Below are 25,861 nucleotides of genomic sequence, written 5' to 3' on the forward strand. Positions count from 1 at the left end.
GTGCAGGGTGTGCAGTGTGAGCCCCCCTTACTGCAGGGGCCTGTGTGCACCCCACATCCATTATAGATGAACCCACGACATTCAGCCTTACAGTATGTAAATCACATTTATTAGGTTAAATTATAGTTTTCATATAAAGAAACCTTTGATTTAGGCGTTGTTTTTGTGTGACTCTTTATCCGAGTTACCTCAATTACACCAACAGGTCATCTCTGCAAGGATTCTCTCTGTAAAAACAAATTATTACTGACCCAGCGTATGCTTACGGGAATCCTGAAAACATGACCTGTTGAGATTATTGAACATCGGAGTGTAGATATTTTAAGTGTAATACAAGTTTTAATGCAAACATACATTTGAAAAGTGAATTGTTACTGTATATAAAGAAGACAGTTTTCTTCACTGCTGAGTCCTGACACTTTAGAAACTCAGTCAAAGTTTGAGATTCATCTGAGTGACTCATAAGCACATGAGCAGGAGGCTGGGTCCTGTGCATCAAGTCAGGCATCCTTCCTTAAATCCATCACATGATGGGCCTGCAGGCTTTTCAGAACAGGAGGAGGATCATGGGGCTGATTTCCATTACTTGCAGCTGTGAGCCCAGTTTAAATGCTGGTTCTGAGCCCCCTGTTGCTCACTTACTTGTCAGGGCTGAGGATGCAGGTTGCAGTGCTGGGAGGGTTGGTGGTTATCAGTCTCTGCCTGATATCTGGCATCCAGGCAGGAAAACGTGAGTGTGGCTGTTTAGCATGTGTGGGTTATACTTCTGTTGTGGTTGCTTTATTTTTGCTGTGCAAACTCTTATTTCCTTGTTTTGGCCTAGGGTTACCAATGGTCTGTTATGTTATGGTCTTAATGCTTTCTGAAATCAGAGCTGATGGTAGGCAGCCTCTAGTTCTACAGCTGTTGAACTACAAGTCCCATCATGATGGGATTATTAGTGATTACTGTGGCAGCGGTATTTGCCTTGTACTTAAATTGCTTTGCATAATGTATTGCTGTGGAATAAGACTGTTCATGTTGGTGAGCACAATTATGCTGATACAATCACTTGATTTAAAAGGTGTAATTATTGGCCTAAAAAAGCCTTGAAAATGCTTTACCACATTTGAGCATAACCATAGCTACTGATAGTATGATGAAGCAGTTCAGTGTAGAAAGCCAGTGTCCCAGGTTTAATGCTCAGATGGCTTTGGGACATGGCTACAGGTGTGGTATGTGGTTCTGCTGCTATCAGCTGGCCCTAACCAGTATGATGCCCTAGGCAAGATTTTGGCTGGTGCCTCCTAGCACTGCCACTAGTTCCACCTCTGATCCTGCACCTCTCTTCCAGGACCATCACCCCTCACCCACAGCAGTCCTCATTTTGGTCCCCCTACATTTTAAATGGGAACAGTGTGTGCTTTTGGCGCACAGCTTGGGAAGGGGCACGGCCACACAACCGTACCACCAATTCATATTACAACACACACAGTAGTGCAACTTTATTCACATTTTTTTATCATGTGATGGTGTCCCTTATTCAGGCTACATCACACCGTAGTACCACTTTACCTTATATATGTTACTCCTCACAGTAGTGCCCCTTATTCACATTACATCATACCATATTGCTGTTTAGTCACATTAGACCACACATTAGTACCCTTTCTATGTTATGCCACATAGAGCACCTTATACACATAATGGCACACGAATAATGCATTTTTACGCATAATACCACAGTAATGCCCCTTACACAATGACACACATTATAAATGTCCTTATAAACATAATGCGCCTTACACATTATGCCAACCTTTATTAATGCCCTTATACACATAATGTCCCATACACATGCTGCACATAATTAATTCCCTTGTACACAATGACACACATAATGTCCCTTACAAATATGCCGCACATTAATGCATTTATACACATGACACACAATGCCCCTTACACATATTCCGAACACTACTGCACAACCATTCCACCCACACACAGCACTCACATGGCCACTAACACAGCCCTCTGCCTCTGCTTGGATACAGATGTGTCCACATACAGTACATCTTGCCTCAATATGCCATGCAGCAGGAGATTTCTTGCGTGAGTCAGCTGGTAGCTCTGCTAACATTGGGCACCTTTTTTGCATTGCTATGTGGCTAGGATGCACAAGCAGCTTCTGATTAAAATGACATGCGGCATGCCAACATTCTGTGTGTGACTGTATCTGCACACGAAATGCTGCATTTCGGTGATTTTCAGGAATACACTGCAATGTAGCATTTCGTGTGCAGATACAGTCACACACAGAATATAGGGTGGTCTTCAGTATGCCGACTGACCGGATCCCGATCCACAGTATACCGGCGCCGAGATCCCGACAGCCGGCATACCGACACTTATTCTCCCTCGTGGGGGTCCACGACCCCCCTGGAGGGAGAATAAAATAGTGTGGTGTGCCTGTAGCGTGGCGAGCGCAGCGAGCCCGCAAGGGGCTCATTTGCGCTCGCCACAGTGTCGGTAAGCCGGCGGTCGGGCTCCCGGCGCCGGTATGCTGGTCACCGGGAGCCCGACTGCCGGCATATCGTAGTGAACCCTTTTAATCAGCAGAAGCTGCTTGTGCCCCATGGCATGCCAAATGCCCTAGGCATTTGCCTAGTTTTCCTATGCCTAGGGCCGGCTCTGGCTGCTGTCAGGTTGTTGCCTCATCCTTTAATTCTGGACACTTATTAATTACTGGTTCTGTGGTTGGCTGACTTCAATATGTAATTTCACCTGGTTTTAATCTGCCACAGTGTAATTAATGTGCCCAGAATTAAAGGGATGAGGTGGCAACCCTAGCTGTAGCCCATCCATTTCAAAGGTTGGCAGGGCATTCAGTTGTCTTCTGCGTGCTACTGATGTGTAGTGTGAGTTACACTCCTTTCTATCGGCTTGAACCAGTATGGCCATTCTCCCGACTCCTTAACAATACTCTTTAGCAGGTGTATGGATTGTTACTTTATTACTTAATATATTTTTAATGTTGTAAAAGTCATTGGTTAATGGAACTTGCTAATTGAGCAGATGTCCATCTGAAATCCTGTGGTATCTGCATGTGATCTTGATAAATACTTTATCAATGGAACATGTAACTGTTGTGTTACTGTAGATGGGGTTTTGGTGCCCACAGCGATAAATTTCTGTAACTTCTCTAGTGCGGCATAAACGCAGCAATATCTGGTTGTTGGTGAAAACCACTCAAGTTAATCGTTGTATAAGTTTCATGGCTAATGATAGCCATGATAATGACCCTTATGTATGCGGTGAGGGGCTTCACAGCTAGCTTTGAAATGATTGCATTGGTTCACTCCTAAATAGCAACATAATCTAACCATTAACCCAAGACCTTATGTGGCTGGCTTCAGAATTGTTGGTGGAATTTCCCCGATCTGTAGCTCCTACGCACTGGCCGACGGATGCCGTGACAGGTAGAGTGAAGTTTCTTCACCCAGCCCCGTAGCCCTGCATGCTAATATGGACGATGCTGTCCATATTGGTGGGGCTGCAAATCGTTCATCGTTGGTGCATACACACTGAAAGATATGAATAATCTCGTTCATTAATGAACGACATTGTTTCCGATCTTTCAGAGTAATTGGCTAGTGTGTAGGGCCCATTAAACTCTTATGCTGTTATCTTAACATATTTAGGAAATTGTTATGAGATGTTGTATGGCTAAATGAAAGCTAGGTTTCCCAGGTGCTATTGAATTGGGTTCTCCTCCTACTAAATTTAATTGGCTGTCAATCTGAGAGAACAGTAAATACTAAATATACCACTTAGTGATTAAGCAAATTTAATTTATATATATATATAATTTTTTTTTTAATTTTTTTTGGGCAGTCAATTGTAAAGGCAACTCAGGCTTGTTTTGCACTAATCATTTTTGCCCATCTAAATCTGGAAGGCAACATCTGCAAGAATTGAGGGTTCTGAAATTCCACTGCTTAGTACATGTACCCCTACAGTATATACTGTTAACCTTTTAAGTAGTGTAACAATAAATTGGGATAGCTGATGTACTTTTTAGCCATCCTCAAAGAGAGAAAAAATCATGCAGTCTTTAACAGATGCATTAATATAGAATGTGGATAAATGGCAATCTAACTTTAAGAAACTCCACTTTCAGGGTGGAAAACATTCTAAAGGGCCTGGAGTGCCCCTAACTGATGCCGCTTTAGCTGGCCTGTCAACAAAGACAAGTTTGACACTAGAAAATGGAGGTCTGCTATATGGACAGATACTACTAGACCACCCAGTGTGACCATGGCTTCGGTCTCAAACACTGTTAAATACTTGTAAGGATACAAGATGAAAGCAGACCATGGTTACAAAAATATCGGTGTTTTGATGCTGCTTCTCTGGATGGCAGTTCCTCATACAGAAGTGTCTAGCAGTAGCTGCCAGAGCCCTATGGGTGGCATTTAAAAAAAAAAAAAAAAAACAGAACCTTCATCTAATTGGGGGTTGTGGGGTTATCTGCCAAACATGCATTTTCATAAGGTTGGTGTGACTACATTCAGATGGGATGTAGTTCATATGCCATTCAGACAGCCTGACTTTATTGGTAGCAAGAAGATGAGCCATAGTCTCAGTGATGTTACCAAGATCATTAACGAAGGGTACAAAATAGTATTCCACTGTACCAAAGGGGAATCTCTTGATAACAGAGGGGCCTATTTACTAAGCATTGGACAGAGAGAAAGTGGATGGAGATAAATTACCAGCCGATCAACTTCCAACTGCCATGTTTGCTCCATGCAGAAGACTTCCTTAATAAGATCTACAAGGCAGGTCTCCACAATCCAAATGTAACACACTGTGTTTGTTTTGTTTTTTTGTGCTACTGTGTAATTTATGGTCAGCTACTCTAACTTGGAAATTCTACTTCTCCTCCAAGAACATTCCCCAAAGTGTTTGGTAGTTCTTATGGGTACTCTGTTGGAAACAATGTATCAGTATGGGTTTGCCAGAGCAGCCTAGGGGACTCTTCCACAAGATTATGGCTGAATAATTGATGCAATAATTATTGGATTGGCAACTAACTTATCAACCCCAACCTCTGCTGAAGGTTCTAATATTAGGGACAAGACTTGGAGAGATTAAGGGGGTCTATTTACTAAGCCGTGGTGATAAAGTACCAGCCAATTGGCTCCTGTCACTTCTCAATTTCAGCCTGTAACATGGCAGTTAGGAGCAGATTGGCTGGTAAATTACCTCTAATACCCCCATACCTTCCCTTTCAAAATCCACCTTCTATTGGGTCCACTAGCTCAGCCTATTATCCTTTTATGTGGTACCACTATTTGTTCTGTTAGTCTGTTTACCCTGTTCTGTATCTCTACTCGGAATACTGGCTAATCCCTGCTTGGAAGCACAAATGCCTTATGAAGATGGTTCCCTCCCCCACATATTTTATGTAAACATAAAATCCACAACTAACAAGACTAAGGGGGAATTGAATTCTACACAAATTGCTGTTGCCACTGTGTTAAAATGCTGACAGCAGCTGATTTGCCCCCCCCCCCACCTCTTGCCTAAAAGTGCTTTCTACCCTATGGAGTAGTGAACACTTAAGTGAGATCCTGCTGCTGTAATGTGTAGGGTGTATTCATTCAGCAGTAACTCAATTGCCCGCCCCCCCCCCCCCCCCATAACCTGGATGTATCTGCACCTATATAGAATCTTCATGCAAAGCAGCAGGGTGGTGGTCTCCAATTACCTGCCAAACATTGGGAAGATATCTGATCTTTGGAGGGAAAGTGCAGTGGTTGCTTATAGCAACCAGCCAAGTCCTTGCTATTTCATAGAATGTACAATAAATTATAGCTAGAAACTGGTCTCTAGGGACAACTTATCTACAGGTGGAATTCAGTTTAGTGGGAGCCCAAATGTATTGGGAGTCCACTGGATCAATTCAATGTACCCTTCCCTCCCTACCCCCTCCTTGGGTGTGCATGCTATGTGCACACCCATTAGTATTGGGTTTAGACACGCAAAGCGGCTAAACTGCTTTGGTGCCAAAACAGGAGTTTGGGAGCCCCAAAGTGCCAACTTATCGCACACTTTAGCTCGCACATCAGGAACCTGCGAGCTGAAATGAGTCCCCAATGGGAATTTGTTCTGAAATCTGAATTAATCAACCCAGATTGCCTGTACACACTGCAGCGATGTTAATGAAGGCTGGAATGATCATGTTCTGTCCTTTTAGCATAAACAAGGATGCTAGTGACTGTCGCAAGTGTTCACGGGAGCACACAATCCTGCAATGTAAGCCAAAACTGAATTTTGGAACATCGCTCCAGTGTGTACCCAGCTTACAAACCTAAAATAACATGCACTATGCCAATGAGTAAGCTGTTTAAAATGTATCCATTCCTGCTTTCGACCATAATCGCATCACAATCCACAAAACTGATCTATTTTATCTGACAAAGTATTTGTCTTGACAAATCTTAATTACTTCCACAAGTTTATCTAATGTCTTTACAGTATCAATAAACATCTTTATCTCTAGTTCAAAAGATAAATATATTTTCCAATGATGGCACAGCCCAAAATTTAAATAGTGGAGCCAAACAAACTGCCAGGGAGTCCCAGTTGGCAATCTTTTGGGTGGCAGTTGTTGTGGCTCCCCTATTTGAAATTTGTGCTGTACTGCAACTGAATATTTTTTTTTTTTATAACTATGTTAAATATACCCATAAATGAACTCCCAAACTTTTTTTTAAGTTACAGTAGTAAAACTATGTTTGTGGAGATGCATCAAGCTTCAATAGGTAATGTGAGGAAGAACCTAGCAGTCTGAGATCAGAAATTAACTGGATGCTATGGTTAACTCATAGAGGCTTAATGAATCTCCCCTGTATGTTAATAGTCTTACCTCAAGATTCTGGAGCATTAATGGAAGCATCCATACAGTGAGTAAAATGGACATCTACAAGTACCACTGCAGCTAATTGTCCAAGTTTAGACTCCTTAATAGCAATGTCCTGAGTTGGTCACTGATATGTTAATTTTTGTAACACTTCCTTTGGGTAAGTGTTTTACACTTGAATCCATTCTTGAGTGGGCCAGTAGTGGATGAATCTGCATTTAAATGGCCACTGCTATTGACCATTCCAGGACCTTGCCCAACATACCATGGCTGTTCTAGGATCTGGTGTGGAATGGTTTTATTCAGTAGTCTAGTTCCAAGAAAAATCAATTAAATCCTAAGGCTGTACTGTCACATTGCAATTAGCTTTAGTAGTGGTCAGCTGAGTAGATGCTGAAGATGGTTGCGTATGTAACAATGGGTTTTATATCTAGTTTCTGCATTAATTGAATAATTAGTGGCACAACATTTGCATGTGTATACTGTACAGCATAATGTGCTAAACTATTTCCTTCAAAAGTTGATGGTTTTTTTTTTTAACGGACACTATTTTCTTACTAACTCTAAGGGTTAAGCTGGTAACCATTTCCATTATGGCTGCTTGGGTGCTGTTACTACAGATATATGAAGGATAACAAATCCAGTTAAAATAGCTGGGGGGGGGGGGTTGTTTTTTTTTGTATCTGGCTTTTAGTCTCGTATGACTTAAGTCAAATGCATCCAATTTAAGAACAAATGGCTTTAACAGGGATGTCGTTAAGATGCCAGCTGCAGGATCCCAATTAAGTATAGCGGGGAGGTTAGGTTTAGGTGTCACCGGGGGGCTAGGGTTAGCCACCACTGGGGGAGGTTAGGTTTAGGAATAAAGGGGGGCGCAATAGTCTACAGGAAGGTGGGGGGTAGGTTTAGGCACCACCAGGGAGGGTTAGGGGGTAACGTACTTGCCTCCACCCAGAGGCGTCACTGGGTGTGGTGACACCCGGTGCGCACCCTTCATATCAGTGTGCCAGGGGGCATGGCCTCGCAGGGCTGTCACTCCAGGGGTGTGTCCAGCATCTCCAGAGATGCTGTGCTGCCCCTGGAGACTGTCTGCAGCGCTGTTGGCTCCTCTTCTGACAGGAGCCGGTGCTGTAGCAGACTATCACACTGCAGCACCTGGCTCCTGTCACTGTGGAGGAGCCCACAGTGTGCTGTCACCCCTTCCTGGCATCGTACACCAGCCTTGTGATGCCACTGCCTCCACCCCTATTGGCATTTCAATGATTGGGATGCCAGCATCTGTTGTGACCACTGGCATCCTGTTCAGCAGTCAAACACACTAAACCCCCTTTAACATGTAATATCCTCGTGGTAACTTAATTAAAACTAATTTCCCATCTAGGGTGTTGGTGCAACTAGTCCAACTGACTGCTCTTGTAAAGTGAGGTATATTTTGTCAACATCCATAATGACCTGAGGATGTTGACATGTCCAAATCAACTAAATTCATTATTCATCATGTCCAAACTCGTCATGAAATGTTGACCTGTTTAGAATGTTGACAAAACATCTCTTGGGGCTCAGTAGTGACTTGCCTGGTCCAGTGGCTCCAGCTGTGTCTCCCAAGTCCAGCTGGTACAACAGTACTAACTGGTGGTTGGTGACTAACTCTCCCCTCATGTAGCCCAACCCTCTGTTTCTGGACCATGCAGAATGCTTAACAGGTCAACATTCTGGAGATACTGACATGTTTAACATTGATCTTTCCACAATGTCTACTGTCTACATCATGACTGCATCCTGGTTCTGATGTGTGTGAGCTTAAAGTAACTCTGGCTTTCCCTTCTAAAGATGCAAAGTGCTTCCTTCTGTAATAAGGAAGGGAAGTGGTGTGGACAGTCATAAGTAATTGGTATATTTTTTTACACTTACGTTATTGAAAGGCAAGAATGCCAAACTCGGGTAAATCTCCAAACACCTATTCTAGTAAAACCATGCCTACTTGGCTGTATTATAAACCTAGAAGTGGGGAGAATTGGATTGTGATAAGGATGCTTGAAAGGTGTATGGATTTTGCAATCACTAGTTTTTGGAGCTAGAAAGCTGCTGCCATGTTCTGTGCATTTAAAAATGACTCTTGCTGCTAATCAGCTGACCCGAGTTAATGGTTAAGACTTTACTAAAGACATCCTTTTGGAGAATGACTGTTACATGTAGCTTCAGTAATTCATAGGAAGAACTTGAAGCATTCATCTTTCCATTCTATAGAAAACCTGTAGACTCAGAATAGTTTTTGTATGACCACCTGCAGCTGTTGGAAAGTTAAATCCTATACACCATCCTTCCATTGTGTGTTGTGCAAACTTAGGCCCTCATTCCGAGTTGATCGCTCGCAAGGCGATTTTAGCAGAGTTACACACGCTAAGCCGCCGCCTACTGGGAGTGAATCTTAGCTTCTTAAAATTGCGACCGATGTATTCGCAATATTGCGATTACTAACTACTTAGCAGTTTCAGAGTAGCTTCAGACTTACTCTGCCTGTGCGATCAGTTCAGTGCTTGTCGTTCCTGTTTTGACGTCACAAACACACCCAGCGTTCGCCCAGACACTCCCCCGTTTCCCCGGCCACTCCTGCGTTTTTTCCGGAAACGGTAGCGTTTTTTCCCGCACGCCCATAAAACGGCCTGTTTCCGCCCAGTAACACCCATTTCCTGTCAATCACATTACGATCGCCGGAGCGATGAAAAAGCCGTGAGTAAAAATACTATCTCCATTGTAAAATTACTTGGCGCAGTCGCAGTGCGAATATTGCGCATGCATACTAAGCGGAATTTCACTGCGATGCGATGAAAAATACCGAGCGATCAACTCTGAATGAGGGCCTTAGTCTTGCCCAGGAAGGACTTGTACAAGCTGATATACTAGCTATCTGGAGAGGGACATCATTTAAAGGCAGGTTGTCCACATTTTGGGTGAGGAGAAATATTAAACTTTAAATAACAAGGTTGGACCCTCATACTGTACTAATGCTAGATATGCACCCTAACAGGATTTCAGGATGTGATGGAATTTGAAAGGAGATCAGGCAAGGAAGGCCACCATAACCAGATACATGGCTGGTTTCCTGACAGCAGTCCGTGGGATGAGAAGCTCTATCCTGCTTGGAAGACTAATGATGTCAGATGGGAGAACTGCTGGAGAGGTAATAACTTTGGTTTACATCTTTAGAAGTGCCAATTAGTATGTAAACTTATCACATCTAGACCTTCAGCTCTACAAATAACTGCTAGAAATGTAATAGTATGGTTTACTAAATGCCACATTGCCCAAATATTCCCATGGCTATTACATTGTTTTTAATGAAAGCAAATGGGAAATTCTTTCTGATGCTGGTAGCCAGCAGGTTTCTGGAAAACTGGCTGACTAGCTAAGACTATACACTGCATCTGCCAGGTCTCCTAAGCTTACTTTTCTACAGGCTGTTCAGAGAATTCCACATAGGCAAAATTCACTGTTGCTAAAGCAATTGAGCTTGGGTACCCCTTTGTATCGGACTTCTGTGCTGGGGTTTTGGTTGGTTTTGACAAGGTACTAATACCAACTAGGTATTTGCTGATCATGGAACAAACTATCAGTATCTGTATTTGCATCCAAGAGAATGTTTTGAACTAAAGGACACAAATGCCCTTATAATTTTGCTGTACTGGACTTAACACTACCAAAGAATCACTGCAGAAAACTGCTTTTGTAACTAGACCTCTATTGTGTTTTTTTATTTAGGTGGCAAAGTGTTGGCAATCCTGACCAGTGACAGCCCTGCGCTGATAGGGTCGAATGTTACATTTGCTGTTACTCTGAAGTTTCCCAGGTGTCAAAAAGAAAATGAAGATGGGGATATCGTCTATGAAAGAGGATGTGGAAATGGTAAATGTAATTCTACACCTGTAGAATGGAGTGCCAGAAGGCCCATGTGTGCGGCTCTAACATGTCTACCTTTTAGCTTCCTCCAGTTATCAAGACCAGTATGTTTATAACTGGACCAAGTGGGTAGACTTCTGTGATGTAGGAAACTGCAGTTATGTCAACAAGTATCCAGATGGAAGACCACTCCCACATCGCCATGACTGGAGGTGGAATAACTTCATTTACGTCTTCTCAACAATGGGTGGGTATCAAGTCTATCGCCTCTACCTGTCTATGTGGGCACTAAAAGACTATGTTGGTTCACAAGGGGATCTTGTCGGGAGTGGTTTAAAATAAATAAAATGGTGTTCGCTTATTTTTGGACTTCATAGATGTATGGGAAGACACAAGGTAAATCTTAGTCCATTGCTGTCGAAGACCCACTTTAGCTATGAAACTTGACTTGGTAGAATCAACACTTGGTAAAATGGAAATAAATTTGGCAAAAGTGAAATGTCAGTAGCTTGGTTTGCATTTGAATCCAATGGATAGATGGGTTGTATTATGGGTATAATATAAAAATATGCAAGATCTGTTATATGATCCTCCCTTCATAGGAGGACTAAAGCAAGAGTATAAAACCTTAACTATGCAAAGGGTGTTTAAATACTTCAGAGTGGTAGCAGTTATGTGAGACCTTATTTGACATACCATTTCTATACCCAGGTCAGTACTATACCCAAATTGGGAGATCTTCTGCCCTTCTGTCATTGAACACTACAAACATCACAGCTGGCACACAGATGATTGAAGTGTCAGTCTTCAGAAGAGGACATCAAAGACATTATCCTGTTACCAAAGCAAGTGGTATATACATTGTAACAGGTAAGTCTGTATGGGTATATACTTGGTGTTGCTTACAAAGAAGCAATCTGATGCTTGAGCACCTTCCAGCCAATATCTACTAAGCATTGATACTTGGCTGTAGTCAATGTCTTTAAGGTCCTAATGTAGGGTCTGCTGACTAGTTTAATGGTCCTTGAGCATCTTGATTGTTATCCTGAACCGGTGTATTGACAAAGCTGCAACATGCTTGACTACGTCTCTGCATAATGGCTAATTCTTGACAAATGGAAAGGTTGATTTTTGTGTTTGCATATTCCAGATCAAATTCCATTCTATGTTAACATCTCCCAAACGAATGATAAGAATTCCTCAGACAACATCTACATTAAGGATTCTCCAATTAAATTTGACATCAAAATCCATGATCCAAGCAATTACCTCAAGAAGGCTATAGTGTCCTTTGACTGGGACTATGGTGATGGGAATGGCTCCTCTGTTTCCAATAACCCGCTATCTAGTCACACATACACGACACATGGGAACTTTAGTCTGAACCTGACCATCAAAGCAGCCATTCCTGGACCCTGTCAGCCTGTTACTCCTACTCCAGTTCCTACGACGTATCTACCAACAACCACCAATTCTTTCACCACTGCAAATACAACTGGTAAGTTGTAATGTCACTAAACACATACCCTCTACTACCAGATTATTAATGTTTCTCTGATTTACAGATAATTCAACAGATTTGCCATCATTTGAAGCTGAAACTGCCCCACTAACCACTGAAAGACCTAATGTTACCACTGCTCATACAACCACAATACATTCTACTCCTGTTCCTGGCTGCTTTATCTACAGATATGGTCACTACAACACCAAAATTACAGTTGTAGGTAGGTTGTAACAAGCCACTGGCTCTCGCTGGCTCCAATAAGAGCCCAAGCTTAGACTTCCCTTCTTACTCCTAGATGGCATCCTGCAGGTGAGCATTGTTGAAATGACAAGTGTCAAAGTGTCTACCGCTCAGACTGTAAACTCTCTGATGGACTTCATAGTGTCTTGCCAAGGAAGGTGAGTGTTGGTTTGATGTGAGACAGACTTTATAAGTCTGGAAAAACCAAATTAATATCCAGCTTTCCTTCCAGCCTGCCTACAGATGCCTGCACAATTGTGTCAGATTCTACGTGCACGGTTCCTCAGGACATGATCTGTGAAGAAGTTCCAGCTTCTGACCAATGCTTGGTGACCCTACGCAGAGCCTTTGTAGAGCCAGGATCCTACTGTGTGAATATTACACTGAGTGATGATGCAAGTCTGGCTCTTGCTAGTACACTGGTCTCTATAGAGGGAGGTGAGTAAAGTCTACAATGTGTATACAACCAAACTTGAAAATACAAATCCTCTACAGTGAGCTTTAATATTCTGAGCATCAGACACACAATACTTTCAGTAACAGAACTGAGTAAAGCAAGAACAGGTGCTGACATTGCAGGACTGGTGCTTTTCTGTTATCTGGGGTTCCCCCTTATACACATGGATGCTATAATGTGGTCAAAAGGAGAATTTTAATTTGTTAAAGTACAAATCGAGGGTGTTAACTGAGAAATGGTGTTATCAAACGGTTCATGTTTTCACAATCTAACCATGCACAGGTGAAAATCTCTTGCTGGGTCACCTTTGTATCCATTCTGAAAGTACAGCTCTTATCCAAAAAGTTCCCTATTAAAATGAAATGATGCCGTTATTCTTCCAGATGGAGGGGTGTATGTGCAATATAGAATTCCTTTTCCACTCACTACAGCACAGGTGGTTTTGTCTCTAGTACTGGGGTTTATGCCTAAACTTGTTTGTTCTCTTCATTTGAAGACCTTGGTGTTAGAATAATTTCTTTACTTCAAAAAATAAATATATATTTTCCTCCTTACTTCTGTAGAGGCTGGAACTACCACATATGTGAAGGCAGTGCTGGTTCATCTAGGGTTGATTGCCCTTGCTGCAGTTATTGTTGCAGTGACTGGTGTCCTTCTTTACAAGTGAGTGAACTCTCCAAATCCAATTTATATTTGGGAGGGGGGGGGGGGGGGGGGTGACTGCTTTCACTAGTGAGCAATGAGCATCAACATGTTCTAAATGCAATCTTAAGTGTGTGTGGTGTTACCCTCCTGCCCAGTCACGTCTGATACTTCAAACAGGTTATTTTTTCTGAATGTCTAAACTTTTCCCCCAGGAAATACAAGCCATACAGACCCATTGAGAATGCTGCAGACCAAAGTGGTGGACAAGGGATAAAAGTGTACTTCAGCCAGATCAAAAACGTTCTCTTTCAAGGAAACCATGAGCATGAACCTCTTCTAAAGAGCAAGGCTGGAATAATATAACTCTGCCTACCTATGTTAGACTGACTATCCCGGCATTCTAATAGCTGGGATCTGTATGAAAGTGATTTAATATCTAAAGCTTCTCATTGACCTGTAAGACCAGAGTTCCAGTAAAAAGGTTTGCATTTCAAATCTAGGAGACTGGTAGCAGCTTGAGGGGTCTGGGGGTGGCTGTAGAGTACATACTGGGGAAGGGATCTACCTACTGTCACTGACTTGATACTGTATATTACACTGAGGCTAAACGGTACTGTTATGTGGGATGGCCAGTGGTTCTAAAGTGAATACTAATTGAAATGGGGCTCGTGCAATTATTAGCTTGGTGGTACCAATGTAACTTGCCCCACCATTAGAGATGCACAATTCTGTGTTTTGATATGTAACTTTCCAGTTACTGTTTGCAGTAGCTTATGATGGTACAAACCACTAGTAAACTGATTTCTTTGCCAGCTATACCAGTGTATCTGTGCATTGACTTAACTCATCAACCTTTGACTGTTTTGTAAGTAGAGTCTAAATGACTTGCTATAACTGCAACTTAATGTATGTCATGCAGTCCTGGGTGACTAGTGTGGAGCCTAACTGCTGTGCTTTAGCAACTGCACCTTATCTAATAAAGAAAATGTTTGCCCTAGAATCCTGTGTTCTGGTCTGTGTAACTAGTGTTAAAATGCAGTTGACGTTTTATGTACAGTGACCTCACTTGGATAATATAATGCTGGTCGAGGACTAATACCTCGGATCACACATTGGTCGTTCTCGACAGAATGCATCTTGGCCGTCTGCCTCCCTGTAACTTAAGGGGTCTATTTACTAAGACTTGGACTGAAAAAGTGGACAGAGATAAAGTACCAGACAATCCGCTCCTAACTGACTTATTTTATTTTTTTCCCTCAAACAGCCTGTGACATGGTAGTTAGGAGCCTACTTTTTTTTTTTTTTCTTTGACTTCATCTCCATACAAGGCTTAGTAAATAGACCCCTAAGTTTACAGCTAGTGAGCTCCACCTACACACAGCCAGCAGAAGAGATGGGCCACAAAGGGTTAAGGTATGGAATCCTGGCAGTCGGGATGCCAGCATTCATGTACCAAATGCAAACCCCACAATAGCATATGGTCACACATGGCAGTGATTATACTATGTAATGCACCAAATGCCTTCCTTAAACCATATCTCCCAACTCTACAAATCTTGGCATCTATTCACAGGAGAAGGAATGTCTTGCAGCTCAAAGTGCTGGACATGCCCCGCAGGCCCATAAAATAATGGGATGTGCTGTGCACACCATGAGGTCCTGCCCCTAGTTTCAGGCACCTGCAAGTGTCCCTATTTGTGCCTGCAAGATGTTGGGAGGTACAGTATGCTTAACAGTCACCCATCGTAGCATAGCTTTCTTTTAAACCAGTAATGTTCAACATGTAGCCTTCCAGCTCTTGAACTACAAATCCTAGCATGCCTTGCCAGTTAGCTTTCTCAAACTGCAAAACATTACAGCACACTGGGATGTGTACTTCCACAACAGCTGGAGGGCTACATAATGAGGGACCCTGATTGGAGTAAACATGGTTGGGACTTATTTAACTGGATACTAGGCTGAAATCAAGTATGTGGTTTATTTTTCTCGCTGCCTTGCCAACTATTGTGCTTTCTTACAAAGATCACTTGAAGTTTAACACTGTTGTGGTGAGTGTGGTGCAGTGTTGGTGCTGATGGCAGCTGTATCAGTTTCCCTGATGTCTGCTTCCTCCACATCTCTTCTACAGGCAGAAGGATCTGGAGACAACCCCCTCCCCACCCACATTCCCACCATTTGAACGGTTTGATATTTTTAATTTTTTTTTGGGTGGTCTGGGACAGTAATAAATCACTGCTGTACATTTTAACTGGTTAAATCAGGCTTTTTCAACCAGTGTGACGAGACCAGTTGCAAGGTGTGCCGCAGAGCAGCTTCATGCACCTTCAGAGAACTGTTGACCCAGGCTCTTAAAGGATCAGTTGTGCTCTGGCTGTGACCTATGCCTTGAAGAGGCGGCGGTGTGATATCATAGGTCACAGCCGCTGCGTATCACCAGCCTGCATACATATCTTCCAGTTCCTGCCTGCATACACAGCTTTCCTTGCCGACCCACATCCACACCTGCCCGACTGCCTGCTGCTCAGTATTTGCAGCACTCCACTTTGAACAACCACCGCCACTGAGGGACAGGGAGGAACTGTGGGGCATTTTCAGTGGCCACACCCCTTCTGGAGCGTGACCATGCCCATTTTTTCACCATGCGCGCCTTTGGCGCGCACACATGCTGCTTTTTTGTATAGTTTTTTTTTTTGGGGGGGTGCCATTTTCTATCTTGCCCTGGGCGCTGAAAACCCTAGTTACGCCTCTGCAAAAAGGTGCAGCTGGAAGGGTATGCCACTGCATCTGCAGCAAGTCTCTGCGCTGTACATAGGGGATAAAACAATCCTTTTACTGCAGCGTCCTATGGGTGTCATTCCAAGTTGATCACTAGCTGCAGTCGTTCGCTGTGCAGCAATCGGGCAAAAACTCTGCACTTCTGCGTATGCAGCGCAATGCGCTCATGCAGTGTACTATTACAACGAATGATGTAGTTTTACACAGGGTCTAGCGATGCTTTTCAGTCACACAGGCAGCCGCAGAGTGATTGACAGGAAGAGGGCATTTCTGGGAGTCAACTGACCATTTTCAGGGAGTGTTTGGAAAAATGCAGGCGTGGCTGGCCAAACGCAGGGCGTGTTCATGTCAAATCAGGAACTGAATGGTCTGAAGTGATCGCAAGTGCTGAGTAGGTCTGAAGCTACTCTGAAACTGCAAAAAATATTTTTGTACCCACTCTCCGATCCCTTCGTTTGCACTTCTGTTAAGCTAAAATACACTCCCAGTGGGCGGCGGCATAGCGTTTGCACGGCTGCTAAAAATTGCTAGCTAGCGATCAACTCGAAATGACCACCAATGTCTTGCTGCCAGTCCACCTGCCCCCTCCGGTATCAACAATCCCCACTCCCTAGCCACGCCGCAGGTGGAACAAAAGCTGCTGTGGCCACCGGCATAGATGTGTATGAAAGCGGCACAGCGGAAGGCTTTCATAGTCCTCCCTGCGCTGCATACTCTCTGAGCCCCGGAGCCTGCTCTGCGTGTGATGTCACAGAAGTGTCTTCCCACCACAGCCGCACCTAGATCCCCAGAGGCCCTGACTCCGCAACACAGTCCCTACCGGCCAGGAAGCCCCGAGATGGGTAATGTAGCGGATAGAGAGGTGATATCACGGAGGGTTATGTATGGATGCTGAATCAATGTAAAAGGTGACAGTGCAGTCAGGGCCGTTGCTAGAGTGTTCGGCGCCCCCCTGCAAACTATAAATTTACACCCTCGCATACTTTACAAACGCACAGTGCACATAATGACCCCTGTAGTAGACACTTACACATGTAATGCCCCCTGTACCAGTGACGCTTACACACGTAACACCCCCTGTACCAGTGACGCTTACACACGTAACGCCCCCTGTACCAGTGACGCTTACACACACTCTCTTTCCAGACACTTAACTAATGAAGTCTGGCTGGCCGTAGCTGTAGCAGCTCATCCTCCTGCTGCAGCATGGTCCTGTGTAGCTCTGCCCCTTACTCCCATCTAGCTCCGCCCACTTTGGCGCCCGCCCGGCCACTGAATGTCACAGTGGAGGGGAGGGGGGAGAGAAGGTTTTGTGCTTCCGGTGCCGCTGCATGTGTGACAGCAGCCGGCAGCAGCAGGGATAGCAGCAGAAGCTCAGCACAGGGATGCAGAGCAGGGAGAACGTCTCTCCTTCCTGGTGCCTCCCTGCACTGCATCCCTTTGCTGAGTGGCTAGTGCCGGACCTGTGTGCAGTGTCACTGACACTGCACTCTCACCTTTTACATTGATTCAACCAGTTACTCAGTTCTGCCAGCCAGTCTCTATTGTTAGCACCAGTGACCCAAGGCACCATATTACAGGGAAGTAGACACATTAAATAAACTACAGCTCCCAGCAGCCCTTAGCGCCGAAGCATTCCGGCCCTTAGGGCTGCTGGGAGCTGTAGTTTTATTGAGTGCATCTTTTTCCCTGTAATGTGGCGCATTGGGACACCGGTGCTAACAATAGTGACTGCCTATTGTGCGAGTCTCTGGTAGAGCCACTCCCAAAGGGAGGACAGCAGCTTAGCTGCTGACGGGAGGAGAAGCAGGGTAAGCATTACTCGCCCCTTCCCCACTCACAGTACCTCCGGACCCCATCCGTGGCACCCCCACACACCCCCCTCCAGCACCTGCGGTAGTTCCAGGACCCCTCCCCCACCTGCAGCAACCCCGTACCTGCCACACCACCGCATCTGCCCCTCCCCCACCCGAGACACTCCCACAACTGCTCCTCCACCCGCAGTGGCTCCAGACCACCACCTGTGGCACCCACGCACCCTCTCCCACCTGTGGCACCACCACACCAGCCCCCCTCCCACCTGTGGCACCACCGCAACCGCCCCTCCCGCGGCACCCCAGGGTACCATCCACATCTTCCCCGCACCTGCCACTCCCTCAACCAAAGCACTTACTATGTGATTCATCAGGCGCTGTGTGCGCTGTTCTGGCCGTTGCAAGGGGCTTCGACCCCTTAACCAGTGCACGCCCTTTGTCTGTGCTATATTTAACTACTCACACTATTATGATTGGATGTAATACTCCATATAATAAAAATATTGCATGCCACAAGGGTGTGCAAGGGTTAAGGGGGCATAGCCCATTACAACGTTGTGAAGAGCGTCTGTAGGGCGCGATGAATCACCTAGTATAAATATATATCTATCCCCTAGTCCAGTTTTATTTTCTTCAAATAATTATCTGCATTGTCATGGACTGTGCCTGTATCTGCTGTGTGGATTTCACTTTCAGTGTATCCCAGCTTTAGCTATCACTGTGTTCTGTACGCTAAGGGACTAGGTGCGTCTGGCTCTTAGATATAGAGAATATATATGAAAGTCTTGTAGGATCTGTGTAATGTGCCATACATCTCCCAGTCAGTCTGCAGCTCCTGTAACAATCAAGAGCCACCTTGGGTGGTCTCAACTGTGTGCTCAATCTGCTTGACACACCTTATACCCCCTATAGGACCTCCTGTGCTATTGCAGCCACATTGTCCCTATGGTAAATCCACCTTGGGCGGATAACTTGTCTACCCAGCTGCAGCAATTGAATCAATCCTTGGTTAGAAGTAAAACTGCCCCAAGCCACTTGTGTCACGGGGTCATCTAAGCAGACTACTTCCTCCTCACAATCCACTAATCTCTCAGAAGATTCTTCTGATGAGGATGGGGAGTATACTGCCCCATCAGACACTGACTGTTTATTCTGACGAATCTACTACTCGGGTTGATGTCCCTGGCTTAGTGGTTGCTACTAAGCAGATCCTACAGATCACTGAAGATTCCACTACACTGTTTTTAACGTCAGACGGTAACTAAAACATTACTGCATTCTCACCATTTGGTGGACATGCGTCAGGAACCCTGGTCTTCTCCAGGAAAAATTCCCACCATCTAAAAGGATGGTAGCTCACTATCCTCTCACCTCAGGTATGTAACAACTGGGAAATTCGCCGCTGGTGGATTCCCATGTCACCCACCTCGTGTCATCTACTCTGCCTGTCACTACACTGAAGGAGCTGACAGATAAGCGTGTGGAGGGATGTCTGAAGTCTATTTACTCCCTTACAGGTGCTGTACATAGACCCACTATAGCAGCCTCTTGGGCTGCAAAAGGAATTGGAGGAAGAGCTGCCTCAGGATATAGTGGGACATGGCCAGACAATACTTGTCTCGTATTACCACAGCCTCCTATTACATTCAGGAGGTGTCCTCTGAGGCAGGTGTGTTGGCGGCTAAGGCATCGACCATGTGCATCCTGGCTCGCTGTATTCTTTGGTTGAGGTCATGGAAGGTGGACCTGGACTCCAAAAAGACTTTGGAGGTACTCCTTTTTAATGGGGACATCCTATTTAGGAAAGATCTCAAAATTGTGACTGATTTAGCGCCTGCTAAGACTGCTTTTCTCCTAAATACTAATCCTTCTGCACAGAAGGCAAAAGGTACCACTTTTCGCTCTTTGATCTCAAAGGAAAGCAAAGGGTCGGGCTTAACAGACAGTCTCATGCTCCCAAAACCACTAACACTAAGGCAAAACAATCCTGGGCTGCCAGTCAGCCTGCGTCTAAACACGACAAGCCTGCTGCATGATGGGGTGGGCCTGCCCATGTGGGACCCCAGGGTGGGAGGCAGGCCCAGACTGGTTAAAGAAAATAAGAAACGGCTGCGCAAGAAGTGGAAGAACAATTGGCAATACTTAATGGGGAATAATTAATTATAAGAGCTGATGTATAATAAAGGAAAGTTTTATATTAATAACATTAATTAAGACCATTATAGTCTAGATATAAAATTCAATAAAAACATATAAGCAAAGTTTAAATGTATAAACACCTTGATCATAAGATATGTGAGCTGCAGATCTCAGTCTGCTTAATGAAAATGGAAACCACAGAGTCCAGGGTTAATTTATTACAGATGTCCACAGTTCCAAATATACAGCCAATCAATATGTGGCTGATAATGTCGTAGAGAATTTCACAGGCAGGTGGGTGGCTGAATAAATATGGATTGGATTACTTCTCCTAGGGCTGGTCCGTACCGAGCGTCCTCGGTATTGCGGTCCTGCAATGCCTAGTGTCCGTCTGCGCGGCAAGGAGATGAATGTGTGGTAACCAGACAACCAACGGTAAGGTGCAGTTTCAGACGTGTTCTGAAGAAAGATGTCAGCAGCCATGTATGGGGCCAGAGAGCTCTGCGGGTAACTCACTGCCTCTCAGGAACAGTCTCCACGATGTGCGGAGAAGAATGACTGTCGGCCGTATATTGAGCCGAGATGTCTGTGGCTCAGTAGATAGCTTGAGCTGAGATATGAGGCCGATAAGGAGCCGGGATGTCTGTGGCTCAGTAAGCAGCTTGCTACCTTATGGATAAAATGATCAAGGTGTGCAAAGAGGTGGGGTCCTGACGCGTTTCGTCACAAATCATGTGACTTTGTCAAAGGTATCAGTCTGGTTAAAGACTACTTCAGATGAGGGGGGCGTGGCCTGACTGGAGAGGCGACTGGCAGCAGGAAATTAGACCTCCTGCTTATTCTTCAAAAACCAACACCTCCAGCAGAAATAATTTCCCCCATAATACCCTTATACCCCTCCTTGCGGCTCAGGGTGCCCGGGTGCTTGGTCGCAGAGCCGGGAGACCGTTTTTACGGCCTCTGCAGGTTGTGGCCTACATCGGGTACCGGAGCCTCGGCCTCGATTTTCACACCTGCCCGCCGGGGAGCTCCGGGAGACGCATTGGCGCCGGGACTGTCCGCGGACACGAAGACCCCTTGCCTGGACCCACGGCCGGCTGGGAAGCCTATGAGACCCCCCCTGCATCGTACCTGAAGCCCGGGAAGCTGGATCGTGACCCGGCGCTCGGGGACAGAGAAAGCCGCGTGACCGCACTTCCGGTGCTGCGCTGGCAAGGATCTCCCTCAAACTACAGTGATACTTCCCTGCACCTCTCTCCCCCTCGAAGTACCAACTATTCCAACAGAGTGAGGTGGAGGAGGGCTGCAGAGGTGAGGGGGTCTGCAGGTGTCCTACTTATATGTGCAATCTTCTATACCTGCAACCACAGGGACACCACAGAGCTTCCATACCCTACCCCCCCTCGCCCTTTACTGATTATACCTGGGCCCTGTGATTGATATGACCTGAATTGCATCATACTGAAACAGATAACTCTGGTTGCTACCATTGCTGATCCCAGGATACGATGCTATTTCTCCGGTCCGCTGCCACGAAGTGAATGACATCTTTCACCCCCCCCTCCCCATCGCCACGTGTGTGGGAGGTGAGTGAGATTTACTCAATACCTACTAATTTGTTTCCAGTTGGCGTGCTTACGCGGTGATACCGCAGGCCGGATTGCCGTTGTAATTGAAATACTACGTTACCGCTACTATCTATCACGCCCTCAAAATCTCGCTGCTACCATATATATTGGCGATAGCAACTTTCTACCTGGTAAACACAATTGCATTTCTCTGTCAACTCGGTGTACTACACCCGCTCTCAGTTCACCAGTAATGGAGACATTTCACAGCATTATGTGAATTTGCACCACCCGCAACTGTGATGTAGATATTTTCCTACTCTTATAACCAACGGCAAATCATATCATCTGTCCGACCCTCATGAGCCTATAATTACTATTATGGACATTCTTAAGATCTTCTACACCAAAACCCCAAAGATACAGGAGTGGCGATAAACGCGGAGAACCAAACACCACCTCTCCGCCACTGTCCTCCCAGCCTGTCAGTTTAGACAGCACAGTTGAATCATCGCCTACCATGGCCCCAAAGGCGCCCCCCGCTCCTCCTTCCTATTCGGATATAGTGAAAGCAATTAAAGAAACTGTGGAACCTTTTACTACAAGCTCAGGCAGATAAATTTATGACTGCAGTGTCAGACCTGAAATCAGAGCTCGGCTCTATGTCCCGCAGAATCTTGGTGAACGAAAATAGGATTGGAGTTAACTTTAAAGAAATTGAAGACCTGAAAGAGCAAGTCGTCTCTCTAACAACTACACGTCAACATATGATGATGAAGATGGACGACCTAGAAAATCGTTCGAGACGTAACAATCTGCGTATTGTGGGCCTTAAAGAAACATTGAGGGGCCCTGATCTTCTGAAATTCCTCCTCTCCGATTTACCAGACGACCTGGGTATCCCCGAAGAACTCTCATCGTTGGAAATTGAACAAGCTCATAGACTGGGCCCCCCACGTGACTCTAACCAATCTAGACCCCGTCCGGTTATCTTCAAGTGCTTAAACTTCAGACATAAAGAACTGATATGGTCGGCGGCCCGAAGCAAAGGGCCACTTCAATGGAATGGACCACGGCTGTTTCTCTTTCAGGACTACTCCGCGGAAGTCTCTAGAGCCAGGAGAGAAATGTCCCCAATATGCTCTCATCTAGTGAAAAATGGTATCCGATTTGCTCTTCTTTACCCTGCACGGCTGCGCATCTTCACCCCACAAGGTCCGAAAGATTTCACTTCGGTGGACTCGGCTAAGGGCTTTATGATGGAGCTGGGTAAAACCACGCGGTCGCCCTCGACCTCACCACCATCCTCTCCAAACAAGGCGGTCGATAATGATTGATGCCTGATGCCGGGACTTAGTCCATGTTTTTATACTGTTTGATATAGTTGCTAATTCTACTATATTGTGAGGTAATTTAGGTTTAACTCCTATTATGACCATTTAGAAAAGCACTTCTTTTTCTATACGGGCCATTGGGACGTTTCCTTGAGGTTATTATCTTCATATTGCCTGTTGGTTATTTTGTTATTTCTATTGTTCTACATTGCAGCGGGTTCACACTGAAAGTTTATACCGATGTATGCTGGTGTAGACGCTCTTATATTTTATCTTTATCTTCATCTTTGTCTTTACCTTTTTCTCTTCATTCCGACTTCTCTTACTGTCCTCTCCGTTACTTCTTATTTACAGATGCTTAGCCGGCTGGGGTGGAGATTGTATATTTTTATGATACTCTGGATTACTTGTATAATGATATTTCTTATCACAAGACCTCTTACTATCCTTCTATATTCCTCTGATGATGTTATAAATGTCACAACTTAATATAATATCGTGGAATGTTAGGGGTATTAACTCTCCTATCAAACGGAGGCGCATCCTTACCTATTTAAATAAGATAAAAGCTGATGTCACTATGCTTCAAGAGACGCACCTGACCCCTCCTGAACATGCTAAACTTGCCATGCTTAGACAAGAGGTTGTAGCATCTTCTTCATTCTCTTCTAAAGCAAGGGGGGTCGTTATCCTTATCTGTAAGGGGGTGGTGTTTGACATACATCATCAGATTATCGACCCTCTAGGTAGATACATTGTCTTAGATATCACCTTAGAAGGCACCAGATTAACCTTGTGCAATATCTATGCCCCGGCTGTCTATGATAAATCATTCTATCTGGAGATAACGAATATCCTCCGCCCATATTCGCATGCCTCTCTTATCGTTGGAGGAGATATGAATATGGTGTCCTCTTTGGTTTTGGACAGGAAGGGTGCCTCGTCTCGGAGGACCCGACTACCCAAGATCAACCTAGATTATGTGTCTGCACAGCTGGGACTGATTGATGTATGGCGCCTCCATAACCCTGTAGAATTGGAATACACTTACTACTCTTCATCCCATAATTCCTTCTCACGTATAGATTATTTCCTTGTCTCCACCGATCTGTCACCCAGGATCACTGACACAGCTATTAACCCTATAACTATTTCAGACCATGCCCCCATTTCACTTGTGCTTCAAGGTAGGCTCACGTTGGGTACTAATTCACAAGATGGCGGCTTCTCCAGACTTTAAAACTATGTTGATGAATTCCTGGGACTCTTATGTTCTCAACAACTCTGACCATACGTCTGACCCTGCCTTATTTTGGCAGACTGCTAAAGCTGTTTTACGAGGGGATATAATTGCATACATGACGAAATATAGACGGGACCAAGAAGCCACATATAGGGCAGCACAATCTGCACTCACTTCCTCATTTCAAAGCTTTAAATCCTCACCTACGTTAGCTAACAAGCAGAAATATAGAGACGCTAAGACCCAATTTGATCACACTCTGACACATATGGATAATAGATTCCTTATAGCAGGTAAATATAATTTTTTTCAATATGGAGATAAGCCGAGCCGAATGCTTTCCAACTTACTTAAATCCGACAAGGGACCCCAATACGTGACAGCTTTGAGGGATTCGACCTCAGCTGTGCAGACCGAAGGGAAGGCGATCACTGACATCTTCTACTCCTTTTTTAGTGATCTCTACTCACATAGTAACGTTGACCAATCTACCAAAACCTCCTTCTGGGACACATTACAGTTACCTCAGATCTCCCCAGATCAATCAGATTCCCTTACGGCTCCTGTTACTATCACTGAAGTGACGGAGGCTATTAAAGCCCTTAAACCGCTGAAGACCCCAGGCCCTGATGGTCTATCTGGGGAATTCTTTAAATTACTCTCGCCTAAAATAGTAGACTCTCTAACAGCCTTTTTTAACTCTATTTTTTCCAACCTTACTATCCCACACTATTTTAACTCAGCCCTGATCCGGGTTATACCCAAACCTGGCAAGGACCCGCTTCTCCCGTCTTCTTACCTCCCTATCTCCTTACTTAATGTGGACTACAAATTATTCACTAAAATGTTAGCAGACCGACTAAACTTTATCTTGCCTGAAATAATCCACAGTGATCAAACCGGTTTTATCTCAGGCAGGCACTCGTGACCAATATCTGTAAAGTTCTAACAGTCCTACAATCCCTAAGGGGGGTAGAGGTGGGTGGCCCCGCTTTCCTATTATCATTGGATGCGGAAAAGGCATTTGACCTGGTGACCTGGGACCACCTATTTGAGACACTCCGATGTTTCGGATTTTCCGACCAATTTGTGACCATTATACACACCATATACCGTAATGCATCTACACAAGTTTTCACAAATCGACATTATCTCAACCCTTAACGATTCATAGGGGGACCATACAGGGCTGTCCCTTATCCCCTTTACTCTTTGCGGCAGCATTAGAACCCCTGGCGGTAGCACTGAGACAATTATCAGCCTTTTCGGGAATATCAGTAGGAAGAAAAGAAGTTAAACTTGGACTATTTGCAGATGATATGATCTTATTTGTCT

General features: G+C 44.7%; 1 protein-coding gene across 1 annotated transcript; it reads left to right on the plus strand.

Moving 5' to 3' along the window:
• The first annotated feature begins 625 nt into the window (after positions 1-625).
• Positions 626-14,653, plus strand: LOC134927366 (protein QNR-71-like). Its single transcript, XM_063921721.1, has 11 exons — positions 626-730; positions 9,936-10,088; positions 10,667-10,810; positions 10,887-11,051; positions 11,516-11,674; positions 11,955-12,302; positions 12,370-12,531; positions 12,607-12,709; positions 12,784-12,989; positions 13,572-13,671; positions 13,866-14,653. Exons 1-11 carry the CDS (start codon positions 658-660, stop codon positions 14,014-14,016), a joined length of 1,764 nt encoding a protein of 587 aa, XP_063777791.1. The 5' UTR covers positions 626-657; the 3' UTR covers positions 14,017-14,653.
• Positions 14,654-25,861: the final 11,208 nt, after the last annotated feature.

Source organism: Pseudophryne corroboree, chromosome 5 (assembly GCF_028390025.1).
Source record: "Pseudophryne corroboree isolate aPseCor3 chromosome 5, aPseCor3.hap2, whole genome shotgun sequence".
Lineage (NCBI taxonomy): Eukaryota > Metazoa > Chordata > Amphibia > Anura > Myobatrachidae > Pseudophryne > Pseudophryne corroboree.

Bases quoted from the DNA above. Each gene is read 5' to 3' on its own strand.
- LOC134927366 (XM_063921721.1), top strand. From the start codon at position 658: ATGCAGGTTGCAGTGCTGGGAGGGTTGGTGGTTATCAGTCTCTGCCTG. The intron at 731-9,935 runs GTGAGTGTGGCT...GCACCCTAACAG, and splicing joins TGGCATCCAGGCAGGAAAAC to GATTTCAGGATGTGATGGAA. The intron at 12,303-12,369 runs GTAAGTTGTAAT...TCTGATTTACAG, and splicing joins CACCACTGCAAATACAACTG to ATAATTCAACAGATTTGCCA.